Source organism: Chanos chanos, chromosome 1 (genome assembly GCF_902362185.1).
Source record: "Chanos chanos chromosome 1, fChaCha1.1, whole genome shotgun sequence".
Classification (NCBI taxonomy): Eukaryota; Metazoa; Chordata; class Actinopteri; order Gonorynchiformes; family Chanidae; genus Chanos; species Chanos chanos.
In genome coordinates, this window is record NC_044495.1 from 4717554 (window position 1) to 4744162 (window position 26609).

The following is a 26609-nucleotide window of genomic DNA, read 5'->3' on the forward strand; positions in this document are numbered from 1 at the left end:
AGACTGTGTGTTAATATACAGTATGTATTAAGTATTCTGTTTTATCCAGTGCGTGTGATAACTAACCCCTCCATGTAATGATATGCATCATGACCATTAAGCACTGACAGTCCACGTGAGGACTTTAGCAACTGATAGTAACTGAGAACATCTTGCTTGAGACAACAGGGATGGAAAAGCAACACTATAATTTTTCACCTCTGGAACTCGGCAAACGCTAGGAGCACCCCCGCAGGAATGACGTTATTAGCATCGTGAAGAAGTGACGAGTCGTGTTGCTTCGCAAGGGTGTTCCAAGACAAGTTCATTAAAACTAGGTGAAAAAATTATTTCTCAGCGTGTTACCTGATCTGTCTTTAAGTGCTATTAATGTGTGACAAACTCATTACTACTATGAAAAAAATTTTTCTTTTGTTCATTTATGATATTCTGATGTTCTTGTTTGCTGACGATTATCGACAGTGTTTTGTTTAAAACAATCAGGTGTTTTTTTCTTTTTTTTTTGTCATTGCTTATTTTATGATGCTACGATTTCACATTTAGGGCTTTGACATGAATAGCATTGCCTTTCTTTCTTAACAAGTCGGACAAACTTCATTGGGAAACACTATTTTTTGAGCTATGTGACAGTGTTTGCGGGGGTTTTTTTGAGGGGTTTTTTTTTGGAGAGCTGTGGATTTTTACCTGAGTATTTTTCAGAAATAAAGCTGCATCGAAGTCATCCGAATTACAAAGAAATCTTTAAATTCTCATTAATGAATACTCTTTACATTTTCTCAGTAGTATGCTCCCAAAAAAGGACACCTTACAAAAATTGTAATTTTTTTCAGTTTAATGTCACCAGCGTGACAGTGGAAGCGAGGGACGGTGAGATTAATCCACGTTTAAGGTAACAGAGGTTTCTAATCGTAGCCTACTTCGTAAACATTTTCGGCTTTTGTAACAGAACAGCTTAAATCTTGGTCAGGCCACAGTGAGTTCCAAATACGGAAATTGATCAACCTTAGAAATGCATCTGGTTTGCATCGTATTTCCAGCCAAACGCTCAGTGTTTGAAAAGTCTCATACATGGAGACCAGATACAATGACAGACTGCTAAGGCTCGTGACTATGTCGTGCGTTTGTTTACATAGGGCTGTTATGAGTGATAATATTATTGTTCAGAAAGTGGCGGAGACAGTGTTGTAAATCCAGTCTCTTTCCAACTGTTTGCTGGTCTAACATGGATAATGCCTCTTTACAGCGTCTCGCAGGCCGAGAGCTCTCGGTTAGCCAGACAACCTACAAAAAATACTACAGCTGAGATCGGGACTGAAAAACGCAAAAGGCTGATAGTGCCCCTGTTGGACAGCCATGATTCTTTTGTTAGTATACGGAACTGAGTGATCTATTTAAACCGAGATATTTATCAGCTACTTCTGATGACTAATACTGATACACATATAAAGAAGGCTTATTCATACCGAATGAATGTGTCTTCGTCCAAAGAAAATGGTTTATTTCAAAATGAACATAATTAATATATGTCTACAAGAATGTCTCTCTATGGAGCAGTCATAATAGAGTAATGGAATTCTCCTGAAAACAAACCAACAAAAAAGTACCTAAATCATTAACACAGAAACAGGAATTCAGCTGAAAATATTCAAGTCAGCAATGAATATTCCAGTGCTGAATGCTGCCCCCTTCAGGTCATCGTTCACAATGCAATATCCTACCTCACAAATTGTAGGACAAATGCAGTCTTAATGGCAGTGCTAACCGAGTATTCAGAACAATTAATAATCATACAAACCAAAAGCACATATGAGATTAAATAATACAGCTACGTATTAAATGGAGTTAGTCCAGTTTTATGAAATAAACATAATTGTTATTGTACAGCACTCGTTTACCTGAACTTTAAAAAGAAACACTCTTCTGCTAAATAAAACGTTAAAAATAAAAATATTCACTAACAAAGACTACCTCAGCAAATACCTTTCACCAGGGGTACTCAACACTGGCCCACAAATCCGAATTCACTTGTGGTATTTTTAATTTTCTTTTCTTTTTTTTTTTACTCACTTGTGACTAGAGTAGAATAACTGGTCGTGGCTGAACATTTGATTAGCCACGGTACAATCACCTCTGACTATAAGGGAGGATTGAATATCCGCTATAGCCAGTTCCTGAGGCCCGTAGAGTTGAGTAACCCTGCCGAAAATAATACAAACTGTCTCCTCTTTTCTGTTAAATTCAGCATTTTTGCTTCCCCGCTTCATTAAACCTCACTAACGCCCATATTAATTGGTCCTTATCATACCGGTAGTAGCTTACAGCCAACTCTGGTGTAGCTTCGTGGTCAACTCCCATCTAACAAAACTCACATTTCGGCACATACAACTGGTTGGGTTCCAGGTTCGGTAGGTTACAGTGCAAAACAACTACTATACTGTCAAATGTAAACTTCCTAAATTATCCGCTGGAATAGAAACTAATTGAAATGTCGTTCGACACGAGAGTTGTTAAAATTGTTAGGCTAAGCAATAGTGATTGCGCTATCTGTTTTTGAGGCACCGGTCTGGTTCGCAAGGCGTACTGCACCCTAAACCCCATGCCTAACGGCTGTGAGTGTACTTACCGTTGGAACCGTCGTAGACGACAGTATATACGGACGCATGAGTTGTGGGCCTATATTGTACTACGTTAGGGTTATCATTGTTAAGTATGCCTGCTCCTGTGTTGGAACAGGTGTTGACAACATTGCGGCTGAAACAGGTGATTCAAAAGTGGGGCCTGAAGGTTATGCCGACGATGGAACAACTTTAAACTGGTATGAGTAACATACCAAATCTGTTATGAGGCTTTAATATTCTTTAGGACGTAGAAACAGCGTGATTATAAGAGCAGAGGATCCTCTAAGGAAGCACCCGTTGCATTGAGAACCGCAGCCTCCACTCGTGACAGTGCCAGTAAAGTCGGTAATAACATTCTTTAACATGTTTTGAATGTTAGACAAATGATTGTTCATTAAACAAATAGCTACCATATAGCCTACCAGTTACAAAGGTACATGTACGAATTTTGTATAATGAACAACGCAATACGTTTTACAGGCCTAGGATTGTTCTTGATCTTGGTTTTGTTCTTGATCTTGGATCTATAGCTTTTGGATTGTTCATCAAACAAATACCACATAGCCTACCAATTACAAAGGTACATGTCTGAATTTTGTTTAATGAACAATGCAATATGTTTTATAGGCCTCAGTTAGCAATTCGCTTAAAAAGTGTTTAGATGTTATGACTTTTAGTGACATTCTTGTTTCTACATCATTTGTGATTTCTCCACTTCGGGCACTACTGTTTTGATTCTTATAGTCCTAGAGGGAAGAGCAAGTTGAACATTTAAAAACCTTTATAAAAGGGTTCATTAAACCTCTTCTAAAGTCTGTAATGCAAGTTCAGTTTGTGTGAGGATACAACTGTTGAATTCTAAAAAGTAAAATGCCACAAGACAGACTATAATCTTTGTAAAAACAGCAGTCATTAAACCACTTTTTTCAGGGAAAAAAAAAGAATTGAAATACCATATAGCAAAGAGAACTCTATGATCTGTTTCATAAGAAGGTCATCTCCTTCCTAATATCAAAGCTCAACTCACGTTAAGCTCTCCCTTTCCAAAAAGATCATTTTGTGCGGACCAGTTTGGCCACAGCATCCAGGCAGTCTGACTCCTGTGCAGAATAAAGTGTTGCTTAATAAACTCAAATGGTGTGAAACCTGTAAGCAATGAAAAATATCTCCCTCGTTATAAAAATATGAAATTTACCATCTAGCATAGACATTACTCAGAGAATTTAAATGCTAGCCAGGAGAGAAAAGAATAGGTCATTTCTTCTTTCTTGGAATGCTCCCCAAAGGGATTTTTTTTTTAAAGATCCATAATTAAAATCAACGTAAGGGCGGTAAAAACAGGTTAAGTAAGGTTGTCCATTATTAACAAGAGCTGTCCACCCACAATGCATTTTCAGAGCATGTGGAAAGGAACGAATCACATTCCTTCCCACCTGACAGTGACCGTGCGCGTTCTAGAACACTGTCTCATGACTTATTCACTTTTAACACATTCTAGAACCTTCCTCCAAGTGTACCCAGTTGTACACGACATAAACAAGAAAAAAAAGTGTTTATAAAAATGTCTCCATTGCTAAAAATGTACAAAACTAAGACTGAACAGAAAACTGTATGTTATGCTTTGGTGTCATTTTCTCATCTGGCATCCAGTGGAATCAAAGGAAGAAGCTGTCTTGTTTTAGCTTTGTTTTCCTGTCTCTCCCGTCTTTGAATGAATCCCGAGACCAAAACGCACGCGTTGACAGATTACAAGATGAAAGTTAGGATCCAAGTGAACGCCTTAAAATTTTGGCTTCAAAAGAGTTCATCAACCAGTGTATCAGCAGAATAAACAGCATTGCAATTCGAATGACAGCCACACACAAAAAAAAGAGATTAACATTAGAAATAATAACTAAAGCTTTTCTATTCAGTGCCACACATTCGTATCGGATCCTATCCGTCTCTGTTCATTTTGAAAAAAGAAAAAAAAAAAGAAAAGAGAAATGGTAGAAAAACAAAAATCCTCAAGATGAACTTGTTTGGAAAAGTCATGAGGTGTGAAAAACGCAAAGCAGTCCTCGTAATCCTGCAGAGCTCTTCCTAAAGTGAATTTCACTCGTGTATTCACAGTGCTGACAGAAGAGTTGAATCCAGTTTAAACCGGTTCAGTTTTTGGAGTGCACAGGAGTACCGTTGGCTCACAGTAGGGTTCCAGTCTTCTGACACGACAGGGTTTTAGAAGAAGCTTATTCTGTATATTTATTTTTCTTTGGTCTCTGCATTCAGTGTGAGGGATAATGGGTGAAACCCTTTCATTCCTGATAGTCAAACAGCTGACAAGTTCGTTAATGCATACAGCAAATAAATCAAGATTGCCTTAAAAAAAAAAAAAATCATGTGCAGTATATTATATAAAACATCAGTCTATAACACACCAAAAATGTTTGCTCAGTTGTACAGAAGGCAAATGGAAGTGAGGTGTCCTGTGTTTTCCAGTGTACTTCTAGCCCAGTGTTCAGTTGGTCGAGGGTTTTTTTTTGTCTCTTCTGGCAATGCTACACAGGGGTAACGCTGAGGTCTTCGGACAGCGAGAAGCCAGAATCCCTGTCTCTCGTGGGTTTTTCCGGTTTGGCGTGCAGTTTAACGTCCTCGTGCCCGTAGCTGGCGTGGCGCCTCACCGGCGGTTTGTGGCCGGTCGCCGCGGCAACCCCCAGCGCGGACACCGAGGAGCTGGAGACGGAGCTGACGCCGGACTCTGGGGGTCGGGCCACCACCAAGGGGAGACTCTCGGTCTCGTAGCTCTGCTCGTCGTAGGCGTAGTTCACGTTGCCGCAGGGGAAGCTCTGAAGTTTAGCCAGGTCCATGACGGCAGTGAGTGGCCCACCCGCAGCCCCGGTCAGACCCTTGCAGAAACCCTGTGCGGCACCCTGGGTGGGTGAAGCACAGACGCCTGAGGCGAGATGGGTTGTGTTGTTTTCCGTCGCGGAATCGTTGCGCTCTGAGGTAGGCAGAGAGGTGGAGATTGAAGTGCAAGTGCCGGACAGAGGCATGGACTGGGTGTGCGACAGGGCTTTCTTCCCCCGGCTGAAGCTTTCCAGAACCCAGGAACCGTAGGTTGGGTTCCACAGGTTCTTGGTCTTGTTCTTGAGCTTCTGGCTGCCTGAGCAGGAACTGCTTCTAGAGCAAGGTCGGTGGTCTGGAACAGGGACCTGGAGCCAGGATCCGGAGCAAGGCCCTGCCGGTGGTATCGGTTCGGCCCAGGACGGTTCCAGCACCTCACGGTAAGTGGCCACCTCCACGGGTGGATGAGGTTGTCTCTGAAGCAGTAGGCGGGGCTTGTGGGCTTGGAAGGGCAGGGCAGTGGTACATGGCTGGGGCAATGCATCTTGGGACACAGAGTGAGCCACCAGAAGAGGTGACATGCTGTCGGATACCTCCGGCCTGATTACGGTACCTCCTTCCTCTTCGACCGACGGTCCGTATTCCACAGGGAGGGTTGTGTTAATAACATCAGGATCCTGGAATGAGATGCAGAGAGAGAGAGAGAGGGGAGCAGAGACAAAGTATGAGGAGAAAAGGGGGAGAGATGAGGAGGGAAACAGCGAGTAAAAGAGGAGAAGAATGACGGAGAAAGTCAGAAAAAAATGGAAAAGGAAGATGGAGTGAGCAGACACGACCAACAAAAGAATGACGGAAGTTTCACGCAAAGTTTTTTAATCGGGGGCCAAGTGTGCTGATGGGACAGCAGGTTGTGTCACAGTAACCTGAGTGCAGTAGCTGATTCTCTCCAGAATCGTGGAAAAGTTGGGTCGGTGCTCGGGGCAGTGCTGCCAACACTGGGTCATGATCCGATAACTACAAAAAAACAACAAAAAAAAGAAAACACCACAATAATGTACTCATACATTTACCATTTGCAATAATGAAAGATCATTTTAAGGGAATTATTTGACACATAGGTCAACCGTATTATGACTGAGGAATAGTTTTATCTTGAAGTATGATTGAGTTGGAATTTAAGCAAAGGTATCAAATCAAGTAAATATGGTTGTAGCTGAATTGAAATCTGTTTTGATTGTATTGAGATGAAATTGAAGTGTTGTAACTCACACAGGCCCTGGGCAGCTCTTGGGAGGATCCATCCTGCCGCCACTTGTCACAAATTCCAGCACCTCCTGATTGGTCTTGCATGGATAGGGCATGTAGCCCAGAGAGAAGATCTCCCAGAGCAACACCCCAAATGACCTATAGGGGGAGACAAATCCCACAGAATGAGTGTCGAGTCTACTCCACTATCTCAGCTCACAATGTCTTGATTCAGTAAATTCAATTCCGTTCAGTCCAGATCCGCTTAGCCCTCCGTTACGTTTATGGGTATTTGGGCAGAACTTCCACATCGCAGCATGGCATTCTGGTATTTTATTTATTTATTTATTTGTTTGTTTTTACAGTGGAGTTAAGTGGATTACTCGGTGTAGCTTTTGAATCAGTGGCCACTGCGACATGTGACTTATGTGAGCATTACCATGTGTCGGTCTTGCAGGTAAAGATGCCCTCTAGAAAGGCCTCTGGAGGCATCCACTTCACCGGAAGCATGGCGCGGCCTCCCTTTCTGTAGTAGCTTGCTCTGGACGAAGAGGAGAGAGTGAGCAAATATCTGTTTTAAGTCAAATTTAAACATACTGTCGTTTCGGTGAGGGAGTGTATGAGAGAGACTCTGAGAGAGCCTGAGGGAGTTCCGGGTTGAATTGGAGAAAGGCATCGGGTAAGAAGCCAAAGCAAGTCAATGAATCTATGAATGACAGTTCGCTGTTCTCACCATGTCCTGTCAAATGAAAAGGTGAAAACAACTGTTTTTGGTCTCCATAAATATGAAATGACACGACTGCTACACAGTATCAGGCTGTAAGCGTCTTGCGGTGAGTATAAATCTGCACACCTGTATATGTCACGGGCCATTCCGAAGTCACCGATTTTGGCAACTCTGTCTGGTCCTGGACAGGTTAGCAGACAGTTACGAGCAGCAATATCTCTGAAACAAGAAAAGGCAAAAAAAACAAACAACTTCTGCATCACAGCCTGTTGACTCGCACGATTAAGGACTAAAAAAGATCCTAGTTTGTGTGATGTCCATAAGAAGCCCAGCGATCAGGTTAATCCATTTCTCCGAAATCTTTCCAATCAGACGTTGTGATATCGCTTGCCTGTTAAATGTTAATTATAACACGTAGTTACTGCTATGGTATATCTGATCATTTTTCACTAATTCCTAATTCAGAGACTCACAGACTAACCTATAAAGTTCACATATGTCTCACAGCCCTTGAATATTTTGGAGCAGGGGGTGGGGGTGGGGAGCTTTTGGAGCTTCTTCACAGGAACACATCACAGACGGAGGCCCAGGCTATTTCTCTGCAAGTAAGAAACGAGCGAGTCCTCTATGCTATTATGAGTGCTCCATTGACTGAGAGCCACTTGAGTGCGGACGCCAAGACGTAAACTGTTCTGTCCGGCTGATACAGCCAATTGAGCCCCTTTGGAACGCTCTCCCTCCCCTGGCCAGCGGTAACGGTCAGATCTGAATTAGCCCCTTTGGCCAATGGGGCGCGGTGTAATGTACCGTTATACCGCCTGGTTGTCGTTTTGCATTTCATCAGGATGCACTTACCTGTGAATGAAGTGGTTCTCCTCTAAGTAACGGCAACCCAGCGCAATGTCTCTGGCCATATGGAGTAAGTCCAGCATGGTAAGAGAGGAAGGCTGACTCTGTTTGGAGTATTCAGTCATTTAACATCGATATAATATTAAATCATTACAAATGGTATCATCACAGTATGTCAGACCTCAATCACACACACACACACACACACACACACACACACAAGGCCCATAGCCGTGCTCACATTTCTAGGTCGGTTCTGTCTGAGAAAGCTCTTCAGATCTCCACCGGTCATCAGTTCCAGTAAGATGAAGCGTGGAAGAACTTGTAGACTCACCCCGATACAGCGCACGATGTTCTGATGGTTGAACTTACTGAACACACACGCACACACACACACACACACACACACACACAGCGAGAGAGAGGATAAGAATGCAGGTCACACGCTATCACTGCTACCTTGCTGAGAGCTGAGGAGGCTAGTCGTTCTATTAACTCAATGCAGCAAATTGCCCCACACTGAGAGTTCACGAATATAGATTACAAAAAACGTTCTTTTCCACCACAGTTTCATTCAGCTGTTTTGACACAACTTTCAAAACAATGTGCTCAGGCACCTCAAACATAAAAATCCTACCAACGTTTTTTTTTTCCCTCTCTTTTCCCTCCTTGACATCCTTAATATCATTGTTTTCTGTGTCTTACATTATAGGTATGATGTCAGTTTTACACGTGTCCTACATTATTATATTTGAGTAGTTTGAATGGTACAGGTTAAAGCCAGGAAAGATGATGTTATCACTACTGAAATACAGGCTGCATAAAATGAATTTATCCTCCATATATTCTGCCGTTCAGAACAATCAAGGACGACAGGTTAAAGTTATTCATTTGAAGCCAAGCTAAAACTTTACCTCAAAAAAAACAACAAAGCAGAACAAATATTCTCCCCCTAAAAACATCTGTAGCCTGAACGAAAAAGACATAATCTCTCACTCTTAGTAATAAAGAACAGCTGTGGTTCTCGTTACCAAAGCAAACACAATGAGGTGCAACACAAAGCAGACCCAGAAAAGGCAAAGGATGAACACTGATCTACATCTCTGGTTCATCTACCGCTGACAAAGCAGAGAGGCACATCCTCTTCCTTTTCTCTCTCGCACATGTGCAGCTAGGCATCTTTCAGCCTCTGCGTGTATGTGTGTGTGTGTGTGTGTGAGTGTGAGAGTTCAACATCTGTGCATGCATGAGCCAAGCTAACCTCATAATCAGTGCTTCCATAAGGAAATCCATCTCATCCTGTTCGGAACAGATTTCTGGAAGGGTCTGTCCAAAAAAAAAAAAAAAAAAGGAACAGAAATCGGGAGCAAATCAGAGTCTATTAAACAAAAAAAAAAACCATCTGATGCACAGACAAGCCTGAACACAATTTCATCTTCATTTACCAAATATGGTCAATCTGTGTCTTACAGGTAACTGCCAAAATAAAAGGAAACGCAAACACAAAGCAGCGTTCTCATAGGGCGCTGGGCCACTAGACTAGCTTCAATTTGCCTGGACACAGGGTCCCAGATACTTCAGATAGAAGAGATCGTCCTCATTAGGGTGGAAATGCTTTCGCGTAATACTACAAAGTGATTGTTTGGAGTGCCTCTGCGTTTGGAGTGCCTCTGCATTTTAACTCGTCTTAAAGAGGTCGAGTCGACGTCTTGTCGAGTAGAGGGTGAGGGGTGTGTCTCGCACGGGACGCCCGCTGGCGATCGAATGACTCGGAGCAGCTTGTCTCTTTTCCCTCGCCGGGCCTCGTGGATGAAGCTTTCCCTGGGGCGTTCCCATGCCAACAGCACCTTAGGGGACGACCTCTCGTGGAACGCCGCTAAAGCCGAACGCCCCTCGTCACTGACGGTCCCTCTGATGTGCGGTGTCAATCACTGCTCCGTCAAATCCCCACAGTCTCTTTCTCTCGCCGTGGCAACCGGCACACAGCGGTACAGCTAATCTAAACCCAGCGTTTTTTACGCGTTGCCAGTCTTTTAATATTCTTAAGCACAGCGGGAAGTTAATCGCGTCACTTTTTTTCGATATATTTTGCACTCCGCGTTTACCTCAAGTGTTTCCTTTATTTTGGGAAGTTAGTTCTATGTCTGTAACTGTATATTACATTCACAAGAGAAATTACTGGAAATTGTCAAACAAAAGGGCTGTTTTGCACATATCTGGATGAAATAAATATCCCAGAGAGTGTTTCTCTGAACAGAATCAGTCATACGAGACATTGTACACTCTCATTTTATAAGTGGAATGTGTGTGTGTTAATGCTCTGGAAAATATGGTTTAATTCAATAGCTCATTTCTCCTCAATGTGTGTGTGTGTGTGTGTGTGTGTGTGTGTGTGTGTGTGTCTGCGCATGTGTCCCTGTCCACAGTGATGTAATGTTATGGCTCGCATGTTTGTTTCTGTTCTTTTTATTGGTTGTTTCTCATGCACAGGTGTCTTGTGTGTGTGAATGGAGGCAGTGTGCTTTTAATAAAAGCTGGTACCTTTGTGATGTTGTGATGATTTGTGTTACCTTTATAGCCACCTGCATGGCTGTGTTATCCCCATTCATTCCCAGAACCTGTCCCTCGTACACTTCACCAAAAGCCCCGTGACCAAGCGCCCTGTAGAAACACACACACACACACACACACACACACACATTGACACAGGCACAGCAACAGACATATATGTACACACACAGACACAACACATACCACACAATACTTTAATATTTAATTTAATAAAATATTTACTTTTTTTTTTTTCATTTCATTGAAAAATGGCAGATGCTGACTGAAAAAAAAGAAAAAAGAATCCATTATGTAACTGATACGACTGTGAGACAGAGAGGGTACCTAAGCAGCGTGATGTTCTTGCGTGGCACTTCTTTTAACTCGCTGAGGGAGGCGGCCTTGCCGGCGAAGCAGTAGTTGGGGTTGTAGTCGGTCATTATGGTGGAAGAGCGGATTTTACTCAGCTTATACTCCGGGCTCTGCAGGCGCACGCGCACGGCGTGCAAATGGTTCTTCTTACGGTAGTACACTGGAGACAGAGAAGGGGACAGCAGTGAGCAGGCAGCTTGACTTCTGTAAATATCTATAAACAGTTAACACCGTTTTGTTTGTTTGTTTGTTTGTTTGGGAACCACACAAGGACACACGTGATAGCAGCTAGTGAGCATTAAAAAAAAGAACACTCTACAATTCATCTAACGTGAGGTGCACAGAGGACATATAGGCTGGAAATTAAACTCCAACAGGATTCATGTGAGAACAACCAGTGATTCAGTTAACTACATCTCTCCCATTTAAACCAAGCGTCTGATTAAATCTGGATGTTTTAGACTGTCTGTCTCTCTCTCTCTCTCTCTCTCTCTCTCTCTCCCTCTCTCTCTCGGTCAGCTGCTGGGTGGTGAGGACTCACCCTCGGTGGTGGACGCCCACATCCCCGATGCAGGTTGGTAGTCTGCCAAAGGGAGGGGCGCTGCGTGGAGGTGAGAGGTCTCCTTAGCCGTCGAGCTGCTGGCCAAGCCACACCTCATTGGCAGGAACTTGACTGGGGGTGGGGGTTGGGTGGGGGGGAGAGGTTGGGAGGGAGGGGGGGGGGGTTGCACCCCCACCCAAACACAGACTACCAACCTGCATGGGGGAGAGCTCAGGGAAGACACACTGTTACCCTCATGGTTTTTGGGAAAGAAAGGAAGCACTCTTTGTTTTATCAACCAACTGCCAACGTGATAAATCACTGTTAAGAATGGCGTGGCGTTCTGTGTGGAGGCCATATAGAAGTGTCGTAATTTCATCTTTTTTCTTATGTGTTTTGTTCAATGTAAAATTTGGAAGTACATAACCATCTGAAAACAAAGCCCTTTCCAGATCCCACTGGTCTCAGGTAGTGACAAGACACAGTTTTTCAGACCGTTTTAGAACCTGCCCTACGTGCTCCAGGCTCTCATTTTATGACTTCAAAGTGACCAGTTAAAAAAGTTCATTTCAACATGTTCGACACGTATGGATTGACTCCAAAAATCTCAAAATTTATATGACTCTGAAGGTCACCTTGCCCTTGGGAATATGTTCAGTGTCCTACTTAGAGTGGAGGTGCGTTAGGTTAGTGAGGACAGAACAGAATTTTACGAGCCATCTATAGACTGAAAGACTCCAGTGTTTCGAAGGAACAGTTCTTTGAAGTTCTTGCCATGGGCTAAATGGTCAGTCCGCTTGAGACTCATGTCTCATCCAGAGAAATAAAAAACAGCCGATTTCCACCGATTCGGCCGACGCACGTGTTTCCAGAGGTAGAGACAGGCCAATCAGCCCTTAGCAAGTACGTTTAACATTGGCTTGAAATGTTTAGAGTCAATGGAGAAGTGGTTTCTTATTCTTATCTGGCTCAAATGTGTTCTCCTTGACATGGAGTCACTGGCCACCAAGTCTGGAGGCAGAGTCTTTTGTTTATGATGACAGTGTGTGTGTGGAGGGGGGGGGGGTGTCCTGATTGGTCAGTGCTGATTGATTTTCATATTGAAAGAAGTGATCAGCCAATAGGACAGCTTCAAATCCCTCTTAAGCTATAAGCCCTTTTAAACCACTTAGATACAGTGGAGGTGTGTCCTGATTGGTCAGTACTAATTCATTTTCATATCAAAAGAAGTCATCGGCCAATAGCACGGCTTCAAATCCCAAAGAAGCTATTTAACCTCAAAAACTACTGATTCTGTCAGTTGTCAACGTGATGGTCCAACATGATGGGGTTTTTTTTTGTACACATCACAAAACTTGACAAAAATGAATCAATACTTTCAGTTGTGTGAGTACTAAAAATGTCTGCCACAGCATGACCTGTTTGCTGACTTCGCTTTCAGCAGATCTTAATGGGTAGGATCACCACGGAGAACGGTGAACCCCATTTGATCGGGGTGAAGAACTGTGTTCTAGAACACATCCTCCTGGCTCTTTAGAGACCTCATGTTTCAGCTTATCAAATCTTTTTGACAAGGACTAATGAGAAACTGACCTGCTAAGTACAAATGTGCCTTAACTCATTGCTCTAATGTTTACTCAACGTTTTTCATGCAGGTTTTCCTATCACACTACATTCAGACATGTTTGAAGGGGTTTTTGGCTGTAAATGAACCGAACCTGTCTCCACTACTCCCACACTTTTGACCCGAACTGGGCTTTGGAGCCGAAGTTGACAACTTAATAGTGTGAATTTGGCCCCGACTCTTAATGGAGACGATCGATTACTAGACTCTGAGGTATGTTATGGCAGATGGACTTACTACAATGACAAATGAAGGCTGTTAGACAAAAATCGTCAAAGCAGAACAGTTCTTAAAAACCTGAGGCGTGTTGAAAACCTGCAGCTTTACACGAGACGAGATTTTTTTTTTTTTTTTTTTTCGCTCCTTTCTGGTGATTTGTATTACAGCAAACTTTTTATTCATCATGACAAGAAGTTAGAACACATCAGGGAAAAGCATTTTACAGTTAGTCCACAACTCAAAGGGACAAGCACAAAGCTTTATCTGATCAGACACGGAGAAATAGTTGATGTACAACATTGTCAAACGGGGGAAATCAATAAGGCAAGCATTTATCTTCACCATCGTCCTCAAAGCCTGTAGATTTATAACATATTTGCATATTCATGTACAAAACAACCCTGATAGTCCATTTGTATCCATGTATCATCTATTTTATGGATCAAATTTATCTTGAGATGGAACACATCCTTTACGTAATGCAACTGTTTTTCAAAAACACAGCATCTAATTTGAAAAACGTGTCTATTCTCTTTCTTTCTCTCTCTTTTTTTTTCTTTAAGATTGTTTTCACATCTGGACCACCAACCATTATCAATCACATCCAAATGTACTGGATACAACATTATAAAGATTCCCATTTTATTCTGTGTTTTTTTTTTTTCCCCTCACGACTGCTGCTCTCTCTTGCTGCTTCTCAGATGTTCACTCTTAATTAACTGTGTTGCTGGTTCCCATTGTCCTGTGTTGTATCATATCGTTTAATGAACTGGGTTGTGATAACTGTCTGTGACCTTAAAGAGAAATTAGACGCTCTGGACACCCTCGTTCATTCCAAAGAGATCATCACATTAAAGGAGACAGTGCATAGAGAAACTCTACCCTTTCCCTCACTGTCCTATACATCAAAAAAGAAAAAGAAAAGCCCTTGAATGAGATATTTGAATAAGACAAACACATATATCAAATAGCAGCAGCAATAATAATAATAATAATAATAATAATAATAATAATAATAATAATAATAATAATAATAAATCACAATATTGGTAATTGAGCATTGGAACAGTAGCCTGTTGGTGAAACTGGAGCCACTTTGAACGCTATTTGGTTAAATGTATCATTTCCACACAATACGCTTCCAGATCATTGTTTGGTATAATAGCAGTCTGTTTTTTTTTTTCCTCATTCCCTATTGTTTCCTTTAAACTGTACTGTACAGTACTGTGCAGCATGAAACTAAGACCAAAAAAAAAAAAAAAATTAGCCCCTTCAGCTTTCACATAATGTGTAGGTGATGACAAAAGAATAAGATTCAATGATTATGTAATGAACAAGGGCTGAAAGATTCGCATGTGTTTATGGATGTGTGTGTGTGTGTGTTCATGTAAAGATTGTTTGTACTCAAACTATCACCATCATTTATCATCCTGTATGCGGCTATGTGTGGACTGAACGCCCCCGAAAGAATATAATTATCTGATAAATGACAGACTCGTGGGCACATTTACAGAAATGTTTTTTTTTTCTTTAGAAATATTGTTGTTATTCTTAAAACAAGTAACAAAATAAATATTTCCTTGCTTATGGTTATGGATATGTTCTTTGTTAGGGTAAAGGTTAAGTTAATAATCTTTAACTACAGTAAAACAGATGGTTCCTACTGAGATATAAAGACTAATTGTGTGTGTGTTGTGTGTGTGCCTGCGTGCATGTGTGCGTGCGTGCGTGTGTGCGTGCGTGTGTGTGTGTGTGTGTGTATGGGTGTGTTTAAAGATAACTTGTGCTCATACTCAAATCTATTATAATCACTTCCCACCACCCTAAAAAATAAATAATCAGCACAAACAAAACTATACCACAAAGTCAATTAATATTAAGCCTGCGTGAATTTTAAATTTAAATTTAAACAAAGAACAAACAAAAGGCCCGGAGTTTCCGTGGCTTTGCTCATGTTTTTTTTTTTTTTCATCCAAGAGGAAACAAACTGAAATAAAGGCCTAGCTATGTGGTGGCGGGTTTTTGGGGGTTTTTTTTCGACAGCTCGACCCTGACAGAACGGCTTTCGTTTCTTCTGCGTGTTTCTAAAGTGCGAGTGTGAAATTTGACTTGGCTTCGCAAAGCGTCTCCGTGCCTCTCCCAAAAAAACAATCCTCCTTGTCTCACTTGAAACCAATGATATTTGAGCTTCAGTGTTGAAAGTCAGGGGATGAGTAAAACCCCTGAGGCATCTGAGATCAATGTGTTTTAGTCATTTACCTCCGTCTGCACTGTTTTGGTTCCTCTACCTGGATTACAACTGGGGGGGGAGTGGGGGGGAGGAGTGGGGGGGAGGGGGGGGGGCAAGCTTGGAAGTCACAATCTGTCATTACCTCTGCTGCCTGTCTCTGTCTCTTTTTTTTCCCTCTAATCACAGTCTGTCCAACCTCTCAGACACCGCTTACAATAACAACAGGTTGGCAGACTTGTGGTACTTTACCGATACTTTCGGAAAAAAAGGATTTTTCTCTTTCACCATGACTCTGTGCACTTTATTCTATCCGTGTGAGTCCTGTTCTCCACAGTTTTAACACCCTGTCACGTGGGACACTGCGGGAAACCCCGGATGACTGGGTAAAGGGATGGATGGGTGGATGGATGGGTGGATGACCGGAAAGGACGAAGCTTTGTTAGAAGCGATGGAAGGTGGAGGGGACGGAATTGACGCAGAAGGTGTAAAGTCTCTTACTGAGGGTGAGGCTGGCGCACGTCAGCACGATGCCCGTCACGATGGTGGATGCCACCACGGCCAGGATCAGGGTCAGGGAGGGCGGGCCTTCAGCCACGGAGCGGTGGACTTCAACTGTTGGATCACATGACAGAGAGAGAGAGAGAGAAAGAGGAAAAAAGAGGGGGGGAGGGAGAGAGAGAGAGAGAGAGAAAGAGAGAGAGAAACAGAGGCAATAGCACAATAGCGCTGATGAAAAAGACAGTTATGACAGTTATAACGGATTTTCATATTGAAAAAACATAGAAATGCTCCCCCCTCTTACCTCATCTCATTTTTAGAGCAACAGTCATCTGACTTGTACAATCCACTGAGCTAACGTCTGTCTTAGATCTTATTCCTGAGGCTATTTCAGAAGACCAATTTATTTTTACTTGTATTACCTATGAAACGTATCTGACAGGAGGGGCATCGTGACAGACTCTGTTACCTATACAGGTGATGTTATCCGGGGCCAGCACCTCCCCGTCGTTACACTGGCAGATGACAAGCCTGGTGTCTCCGTCCCGTCTGCATCTCTGGGTCTGACAGAGACTGCAGTTCAGATACACCTCAATCTCTGCTTCCCCGTGACTCTCCATAGCTTCCCACAGAAAAGGGAGAAAAAGAGCAGACAAACAGCCAGGGGAGGGAGACAACAGGTCAATGAGTTCAGTTTTTTCTTTTCTTTTTTTTTTTCCATTATCCTAATACAATGAGGATCTTGATTTATAGAAAATAGCTGTACCTCTGACACTAAAGAAAAGAAGATAGGAAGACAAGTGTATCACAGTATAAAATCTACATTTGAAACGATGGTTGCGTGCGGGGAAAGGTGGTCGGAAGTCAGGAAATTAAAACAGTAATCAACCGGCTGCCCGTTTTTTGTGATTTCGACAAGATCTCTTTTGACTGAACGTGATTTAATCTCTTTAAATACGGGATGACGTAGTGGTCTTGGATTGCTTTATCTTTGATTGAAGACGGTACAGCGACAATCTGCCTCACTTTAGACCTCACAGCTCACAGCGTAGATGGAGAGGCCTGGTGTTGTCCTTAAGAGCGCTGGATTAATGACTCATGGCTTCAGCGAGGGGCATGAGGTCTTAGATTAGCGCGTTCCATTCTACACATCCCTTACCGAATTAGAGCTGCGTGCTCGAGACAGCCGGTTCCCAGTGCTATCTGTCTGAGTGTGTGCACGTGCGCGTGTGTGTGTGCGTGCATGTGTGTGTGTGTATGCGTGTGCGTGCATGCGTGTGCGTGCGCGCGTGCGTGTGCATGCGTGTGTGTGTGCGTGCGTGTGTATGTGTGTGTGCGTGCATGCGTGCGTGTGTGTGTGTGTATGCATGTGCATGCATGCGTGTGAGTGCGTGTGTGCGTGTGTGTGTGCGTATGTGTGTGTGCGTGTGTGCGTGCATGCGTGCGTGTGTGTGTGTATGCTTGCGCGTGCATGCGTGTGCGTGCGTGTGTGTGTGCATGTGCGTGCATGCGTGTGTGTGTGTGTGTGTGCGTGTGTGTGTGTGTGTGTGTGCACGCAAAGTCTCACCTGCCAAGGGCTGAATGAACATCTCTCCGCTGGGATGAATGAATGAAACACCGTCCTGTCCATCCACAGCGATGTCATCGGAGAGAAATGCATCTCCCCCTGGTCCAAGACAAAACAATAACATTATACCGCAGTATTGTCTGTGTGAGTGCGTGTGTGTATGTGTCCAGACAAAGAAAAACACTCTTTGTTGAAAAGGCTGACTTGGAGTTGTAGTCAGACATACTAGAACAGGTTTCATAATTGCTCACTAGACATTTATATATATATATATATATATTTGAGTGACTTTCAGAAGTCACCTTTCCTTGAACCCGAAAATGTCATATTAATCTGTAGATATAGCGGACATGAAAATCTGTTAATGCACTACAAATGCACACATATTAATGAGGTGATAGTAAATGAATTCAGTTTATAATTTCATCCTAACCATCATTATGTAAAAAGAATCGCCATTTATGATTCCCCTAAAAGCATTTCACAATACAAATCTTTTCAGATTAAAAATCATAAATGGCATCAGAAAGTCTTTGAAAAGGGCAAGAAGCTGTTCGGTTCCTTGCTAAACCCATTGAAAAACGTAGGGAGCTGACGACCTCTTGATGAGGTCAATTATCACAAATGGACACAGCTTCCCCGATGGCTTATGTGTAACCTCTAAGGAGGAAATGGATTCCCATTTCACATGAACACTGTAAACGTTCCACTAATGTTGAAACGTTTTTTAAGACGAGCTGATGCCAAGATATACAACCAAAAGTAAAAAATGTGACAAGTAACCCTGATCTCCCCCTGACGGTAGATTATAAATCAGTTAATTATAATTACATTACACAGCCATGGAGCTGGAGCATGTGCTAGATGAATAAATCTGATGTTTCATGAGGCAAATTAGAGGTGAGTTGAGGAGAAACTTTCTTTTGTGAATGCGAGTGTGAGGTTATGCACAAACAAAAGTATGAAGGTTGTACCTGGCCTAAACTGTCAGAGACACTTTGAAAATGATATATTTCAAAGAATGCTTAAACGTGTTCAGAAAGAAAAAAAAATGTTTTCCAGTTCAAAAGAACACAATCAAAACCTTCATCCTAATTAATTCCCCCTCAAAAATGTCAGATTCCCACTTGTAAAAGGGATCTCTTTTCTCTGGGCTCTCCTCTCTCACAGAAGATACCTCTGTGTATTTTAAGTGGGTCTGGCACACCTATCAACAAGTCTGCAGAGTACATCACTGTTTACAACACAAAGCTAAAAGTCTAGCTGTCATCAGGTCATCCCCAGGAGTGGTTGAACAGAGCTCGGAAACCTGGTACATTAATTGCATTTGTCCCCACTTGTTTGGTGAACTGCAAGGAGATGAACCTGATTTGTTTTGACAGGTGACTTTGACTAAAGTTCGACTGTCATTCTTTAAACGCTCAGTAAGCATCTAAAACAAGCCTCGTGTTGCAAAAGAACGGCAAGCGCTTCCTTTTGAGATGACTTGTCGCAAGAACCCCTGTTCGGTTTCACCCTGCCACACATACACACTTTAAAACCATGTCACTGATCACAGCAAGCCTGGAGAGGATAACCCCATTTGCATGCACACGATCGTCGAGCTGTCTTCAAAGGCATCTCTTTCTTTCGGCGGAAAAGACACGCGTGGGACAAGCTACAACATTTCTTTGCAGAGGGTGGATTTAAGATGCACCGTTGCACCAGAACGTGGAGCTCCTGGACCACGATGACAGAGCCTCTCTGATACATGCTAAGCACCAAAGGAGACTGCACAAATTCCAGTGTCAGAATTCAGTATGACATGAGCACTGACACCACTGTGCATGAACTCTAGAATTTAAAAAGAGAGAGAGAGAAAGAGAGAGGGAGGGAAAGAGAGTAAGAGAGAGAGAGAGAGTGAGAGGGAGAGAGAGAGAGAGAGAGAGAGAGAGAGAGAAAGAGAGACAGAGAGAGAGGGAGAGAGAGAGAGAGATCTGGCATAAACCAGATGTATCTGTCACTCTGCTGAGGAGAAGGTTGCCTGACAGAGCAAGCCATCATGGCTGTCACAGATAACGTTACCAAGGTGTTATGAGAGAGCTGATGCAGACCTTTTAAGCAACAGGTGAACAGGTGCATATGGTTCACTGGTGTATCTCCACACAGGAGACACTAACAGTCAAATATAAATCTCTCTCTTGACAGTGAGATCCACAACAGCCTCAAATCAATATGTAGAACACAGGCTGCTCTCACAGGTGTTTCTCTAAGACCCACTGGCAGCGGTCCTAAGTGAAGAACTAATACGCTGGATGGATTCCACAACCGTCCCAGGCTGGTCTAAATCTGATGTTTATACATACCTGATCACTGTGGACACAAAGAGCACTGAAATACGAGAATGCACTTAGCCTCTAGCCCGGTGCTGTCGGTCGGCTCTGTAATAGCTGGCAGCAAAGACTTGGTGTCCATCATTGCTGCAGTAGTGTTCCTCTTGGCCAAAATCCCAGTTAACATTTCTGCTGAAGATGCTAGAGAACTACACCCGTTTTAAGTCCTTAAAGCTAATCTCGAGCACATTTCAAGAGCTGCTGGTAGCACCTGCCAAGTCTCTACGGAGCTGGCACAAGTGCTCTTTAAGTTGAGGATTATGGGTAAGGTGGACTGGAACCCCCTCAAGCTATTACAAATGAGGTGCTTCCTATAGCGCGACCCTAATCAGGATAAGCGGCTTAGATAATGAGTGAGAGTGAGTGAGTGCTTCCTATAGGATGCTACAAGTATAGGTTAACTACAAGTAGGTTAACTACAAGTAGGTAGCGCTAGATACCAGAGGCAGGCGTCCACCTTTTCCATTCGTAGACTAAATAATCGGTCTAAAATCAGTTCGGTTTGTTCTGGCAACACATTTCATCTCGTTCCTTTCTCTTGTGGTTCTTAACTGTGAAACGGAGCCTCTACTGTGCAACTTGATAACAGATGGCAGCTAACACAAACCAATCTCTTCAAGTTCTGGTTCGGTTGCTCTTGTCTCGAAATAGATTGAGCAGATAGTCATTCACCCATACAATGAAAGAGAGTTACAGTACAAGTAGAAGAAGAACAGAGGGGCAAGTTATGAGTTCAGCTATATTTGACCAAATATGGTCCCAGTTATCGAAAGGGAGAACTACATCAGTCATGGTTAGGTGTTTTACTGAAGTATGCAGTAGCAAATTGTTTAGTTAGTGCTTAGTTAGTTAGTTAGACTGCAAAGGAGCATAATGTAACCATACACTTAGCTGGGACAAGCTCACTGGTACCCCTGGATATTAAAATGTTAGTAATTTGTCCGTAACGGGATTTGACAAAGCAGTTTAAATTGTTATTGTTCAATGACTAGCCCTTGAGTGAAAAACAGTAAAAATACATCTGAGGTAAAAAAACAAACAATCTTTAATAAAACTGAGAATCGTGACTATTACTGAACAATCCAAATTAAATGAGACTAAACTTTCACTTAATGTTTAACACTACAAGCTGGCAAACTTGTCCCATTCAGCTGCAAATTGGTGATCCCTACAACAGAATCTTAGTGAACATTTCACCTCCTCATCAAACTAAGAGTGTTCTTCACCCTGTGCTTGACTTTGACACTCACCTCTGTATCCACCTCCACCTCCTCCTGCAGAACAGGCCCCTCCTCCACCCCCAAATCCTCCGTATGTCACCCAACCAAGCTTGGACAGTGCCTGGGGGCAGGGAGCGCCCCCTTCAGCCCCCTCCACCAGAGACTTCCCTGCCCAGAGCAGTTTGGTAGTGTCTTCCCATCCACCTCCACCACCTACAAGGCCAGCAAAGATATCCCACTCAGTCAGTCAGTACCAGGTATACCTATCCACATTTGCAAACGGACACTGTACCACATCTGCGCCTTTGTTCTTGCTCTTCTCCTGCATCGAACCAGGAATAAAACGATACTTTCATAACTGAGGTACGGGGGCTGATGCTTGCATAAATTTTCCCACGGCACGACCTAAGGATGTTGGTAAGCTGAATAAGGTGCTTTTGTGTGGGGCAGGAACAGAAGCCTGCATACACTGTTACTGTGTAGGAGACAGGTTATCCACCTAATGCCTGTCCAAATGTGAATGTTATTAAAATCAAAATGATGCTGCTTTTTAATGTTGCGTTGTGTCTGGCTAGCCGTGTAGTTGAAATGGGAGGACCTGCAGCTCCGGTTCTGCCGTTGACGCAGGAAGCCGTGATGTTATTCTCGTACTGATCCACAGGAGCTTGATCCAGGCTCCTTTCGGGATCCTCCAGGTAGGCCTTCCCTCCCCCGCCAGCGGCTATCAACAGCGGTACGGGAACCCCGTTCTCCATCTGAACAGGGACAGCCAAAATCATCATGTCCCCAGAATCCCTCTTAATACTCCAGAATGACCGTTACGTTGTTTTTTTTTCAATTGAATGAAATGAGTCTCAGGAGGTCCGGGACAGATGGGGACCTGGGTTTTATTGTCCCACACTGCTGTCCACATGAATTTGTCTGTTCCCTAATTCGGTTTATATGCGCAGGCTCATTCAAATGCAACAGTAAGAGTCAACCCAAACTGGCTCAACAACAGCAAACTCCCACGTCAAGGCTTCTTACCCGAAAGATGTAGGTGGCACCACCTCCGCCGCCCCCGCCTCCGGCCCACTCCAGCACCGAACCGTCGGCCACAAATGCATCCTCAATTACGGACGATTCACCCAGGCAGATCTTTTCAGTCAGGGGATTCTTCTGAGTTACGTAAGAAGAGTTAGTTAACACGAACATTTTGTGTGTGGTAATAATATACTGTGAATTGTCGGGGATTTGTGTTTTCTGGTTTTGACACATCTTATTTTCACATGATTGTGGGTGAGACAAAGGGGATGTTTTTGTGTTTGGTGAGAGGATTTTTGGGTGTGGTGGTTGCATGTCATCCCGTGATCTGTGGACTGTGAACAATGCCCAAGAACTTGCTTTCAAATGCGTTGGCCCACCCAGTTATACAATATTCTGTACGACAGCCGTGTGACTCAGGCTTTCTATCAGAGGGGCTCTGAGAGATCTTAAGAGTTTGAAAAGTCTCAGGGTAGGTGACCCTGTGCCCAAAACTCACCCCTGGACAGGCATCCTCTCCCTGTTGTCCAATCAAAATGTAAATGATTTCGCCTTTCTCCAGAGGAAAGATAGCGGAGATAATGATTCCATAGGAACGCGTATTGTGGTTCTTTGCTCCTTTACCTCCTGCTGCTCCATAGGCAGATATCCTGTGAGTGAGGTGTGTATATGAACAAAATAATAATTCTGTTATCCTTGATCCACCAGTCAGCACCAAACATGGATCCAAGTTCCGACAAAAAAGCTACTATTTTGCTTTGTAGTGTCCCACCCAGGGGGGTGGGTGCTGGGAAGGAGGTGGGGGGGTGAAGGGGGTGTCAAAAGCTAACATGCTTAACCTCTGAGTTTTCATCCTGTTGGCTGCACTTACTTGTATCTGCTGGTAGCAGGAACTCTCCACATCTGAACCCCCTTCAGAGGCCCCTCCTTGCCCACAATAACACTCACGTTACTGTTCCGGTAGGCACTGTCACACTGGGCCTGAGTGGGACCCCTTGGTCCACTGGCCCCACACGATGTGAACCACCACCTCACGAAGGACACATCTGAAAAAAAAAAAAAACATATCCATTTCTCTTCAGTTCATGTACAAAGGGCATTAATTATTAATGTGCAGTTCAGTGAAATTTTGACATACATTCTTTGGCTCTGTGTTTTGTTTGTTTGTTTGTTTGTTTGTTTTCAGGAAACAGAGGCTACTAACAGGAAGGTGCACAAAAAAATCAAACTGTAGATCCATAAATCAAATACTGCATATGCTTCGGAGCATTTGAAAAGAATTCAAACCTTGGAAAAACCTTTTGCGTCACAAATAATTTCTAACAAGAGAAATGGCAGCACCACAAGAAACAGAATAATTATTCCTCTAAGAGACTTAGACAGACTGATAACGGATAGATCGACGGATAGACAGATAAACAGCTCAATACCAGAGGCAGAGGGCTGGGGCAAAGGGCTAGACATGTCCAGGTCATCGAGAGAGTCCATCTCATGGAGCAGTTTGTGTCCAAGGTGAAGTAAGTTGAGGTCTGAGAAAGACAAAAAGAGCGGGGAAATGGGGAGAGAGAGACCGATGATTGAGAGAGATTTAGAATATAGATCCCTCGCATATGTTTTTTTTTGAGTCTTCTGGTTGAGTAAAAATATGAGGTGTCACACTGGATTATCATGAAAAGCAAGTAAGCTAAATTTATAGGCTAAGATCTTTTTTTTTTTTTTTTTTTTTTCACAGAACCCCCCCCCAAAAAAAAAGGTCAAGGAGATGGAGGAAGAAGAAGAGAGTGTCGCAAAGCTGTGGAAAGAAAAAAAAACACGGAATAATAAGAAGCACAAAAGAAAATAACATGAAAGTGCAGCAGTGGAGAACATATTTAATGCAGAGATTTAACTGGAATTCTACAGCAGATGGGCTTATCATTGGTGGAGGAGTTAACGGGGGACGATAAATCTAGGTCTTCGATCAGGCTGGCGCCCGATGTCTGCGGTCGCCCGATGTCTGCGGTCACCCTCCACAGCGATTTCACTGCCTCAGTGTGGAGGCGTAGTCTCCTACAGTACCGTTTCTCTTCGTTTCGACGAAGAACTTCGGCAAAAGGCACTCTTGACTGCCCCTCGCAGAACGATTCTGACCGAATGAGTGCGTGACTTTATCGAAGTTACATCTGTGAAATTTCTCACGGACTAACAATCTCAGCCAGTGAGAGAGGGAGAAAAAAATCACCAATATGGACGACAAATGGGCTGAAGTGGTCCAAAAAACAAAAAAATAACAAACAAACAAACAACCAAACAAAAAAAGAAAAACCAAAAAAAGTACAAAAACGCGACAATAAGCACGGAACATTGATGCCTGCATGCGCTTTTTTATGGGGACTGTTATATTTGTGGCTTAAACCAGGGAAGGAGGAGTTGTTTTTTTATTGGCTCCCTCCTTTCACAAACAATTAAGCAAATACTGCATCAGCACTCCTCCTTAGGAGATCTCCTGCTGCTAGATGGAGACAGCGGTTAGACACTCTATGCCTGTGCATCATTCTCCATCTCAGCTGCTCCTCTAAATACTGTTTGGAATTGCAGTAACATCTCCTTGGTCGAGGTCTCTCGATTGCAACACATAATAAGATGTAGGTGGCACCACCTCCACCGCCTCCACCTCTGGCCCACTCCAGCACCGAAACCGTCAGCCACAAATGCATCCTCAATTACGGATGATTCACCCAGGCAGATCTTTTCAGTCAGGGGATTCTTCTGAGTTGTGTAAGAAGAGTTGGTTAACAAGAACATTTTGTGTGTGGTAATAATATATTGTGAATTGTGGGGGATTTGTGTTTTCTCACTCTGACGCATTTTATTTTCAGATGATTGTGAGTGAGACAAAGGGGATGTTTTTTCGTTGGCTGAGAGAATTTTTTGTGTGTGCGGCGGTCGCATTCCGAGGAGATATTATGAACAGTGTGCGGAAACTTTGGATGGATTGTGAGGACAATTCACGGGGACGCGGATAATGACTTGCGAGGACATTTTGATAATTGTGTGGGCATCAGCCCATTGCAGGTCACAAAGTCATTCAAAGGTCACATAAAAAAGTGGCCGAGGCCCAAGGTCTTGCTTTTCAAATGCGTTGGCCCACTCAATTATACAATATTCTGTACGCCAGCCGCCTGTGCGTCAGCCATTGACAAACAATCACGGCCAGTAAGAGAGAAAAAAATCACCAATATGGACGACAAATGGGCTGAAGTGGTCCAAAAAAAAAAAACAGAACAAAAAACAAAACAAAAAAAAGCCCAGAACATTAATGCCTGCATGCACATTTATGGGGACTGTTATATCTGTGGCTTAAACCAGGAAAGGAGGAGCTGCTTTTTTTTTATTGGCTTCCTCCTTTCACAAACAATTAAGCAAATACTGCATCAGCAGTCGTCCTTAAGAGATCTCCTGCTGCTTGATGGAGACAGTGGTTAGACACTTTATGCCTGTGCATCATTCCGTGTGTGTGTCTGTGTGTGTGTGTGTGTGTGTGTGTGTGTGTGTGTGTGTGTGTGTGTGTGTGTGTGCCTGTGTGTGTGTGTGTTTTGGCACCTGGACCCTGTTCCAGAGATGATATCAGAGAAATGACTGAACTCTGAGGTAAACGTGTTGTGTCTATAAAGCTTAAAAGAGGCACCTGTTTCAAAGCACGCAGCACTCAAGGTAATTTCATCCACTGCTATGTCAGCATTAGAGCCTGCCCCCCAAATGGCTTTCACCTTCAGATGGAACCTGTGACCAAAACAACCAAGCACATCAGATAGATGCTTTATTCTTCTTTTTTCCGACGGCTGACTAATTATTCATTTTTATCAATTTATTTTCAATATGGACTATACTGGTGATGAACTGAAGGACATTCATCCTACACTGCCCCTAAGAACTTGTTTAATTTAATCCATACAGGAAGGAAGACTAGACAAGCTTGGATTCAAACAACCAAGTTTGCATGTGGATGTAACTCTTAGCTCATGTGCAGTGACTGTTGAAGTTACATGAAGTCTACATAAGTGACGTCACCCCAGGAATCAGATTATTTTACTGTTAACCTGAAGCAAAAGAACAAAATATATGTATGTTTTTTCAGTACATCCCAGAGAA

The 26609-nt window shown here is 43.1% G+C and overlaps 1 protein-coding gene across 1 annotated transcript in view; it reads right to left on the minus strand.

Moving 5' to 3' along the window:
• Positions 1-5155: 5155 nt before the first annotated feature.
• ltk (leukocyte receptor tyrosine kinase) overlaps positions 5156-26609 on the minus strand; it is a gene marked incomplete at its 5' end in the record, with an annotated part of 33521 nt that continues 12067 nt past the window's right edge. The window contains 20 exons of the mRNA XM_030781448.1: positions 5156-6118; positions 6365-6455; positions 6711-6845; positions 7126-7227; positions 7540-7632; positions 8269-8366; positions 8504-8633; positions 9524-9588; positions 10833-10923; positions 11158-11344; positions 16297-16410; positions 16766-16918; positions 17864-17962; positions 21486-21668; positions 22054-22210; positions 22482-22613; positions 22978-23128; positions 23350-23508; positions 23899-24007; positions 26146-26240. Of these exons, the coding sequence (XP_030637308.1) occupies positions 5156-6118; positions 6365-6455; positions 6711-6845; positions 7126-7227; positions 7540-7632; positions 8269-8366; positions 8504-8633; positions 9524-9588; positions 10833-10923; positions 11158-11344; positions 16297-16410; positions 16766-16918; positions 17864-17962; positions 21486-21668; positions 22054-22210; positions 22482-22613; positions 22978-23128; positions 23350-23508; positions 23899-24007; positions 26146-26240 (3307 nt within the window). The remainder of the gene's footprint in view (positions 6119-6364; positions 6456-6710; positions 6846-7125; positions 7228-7539; positions 7633-8268; positions 8367-8503; positions 8634-9523; positions 9589-10832; positions 10924-11157; positions 11345-16296; positions 16411-16765; positions 16919-17863; positions 17963-21485; positions 21669-22053; positions 22211-22481; positions 22614-22977; positions 23129-23349; positions 23509-23898; positions 24008-26145; positions 26241-26609) is intronic.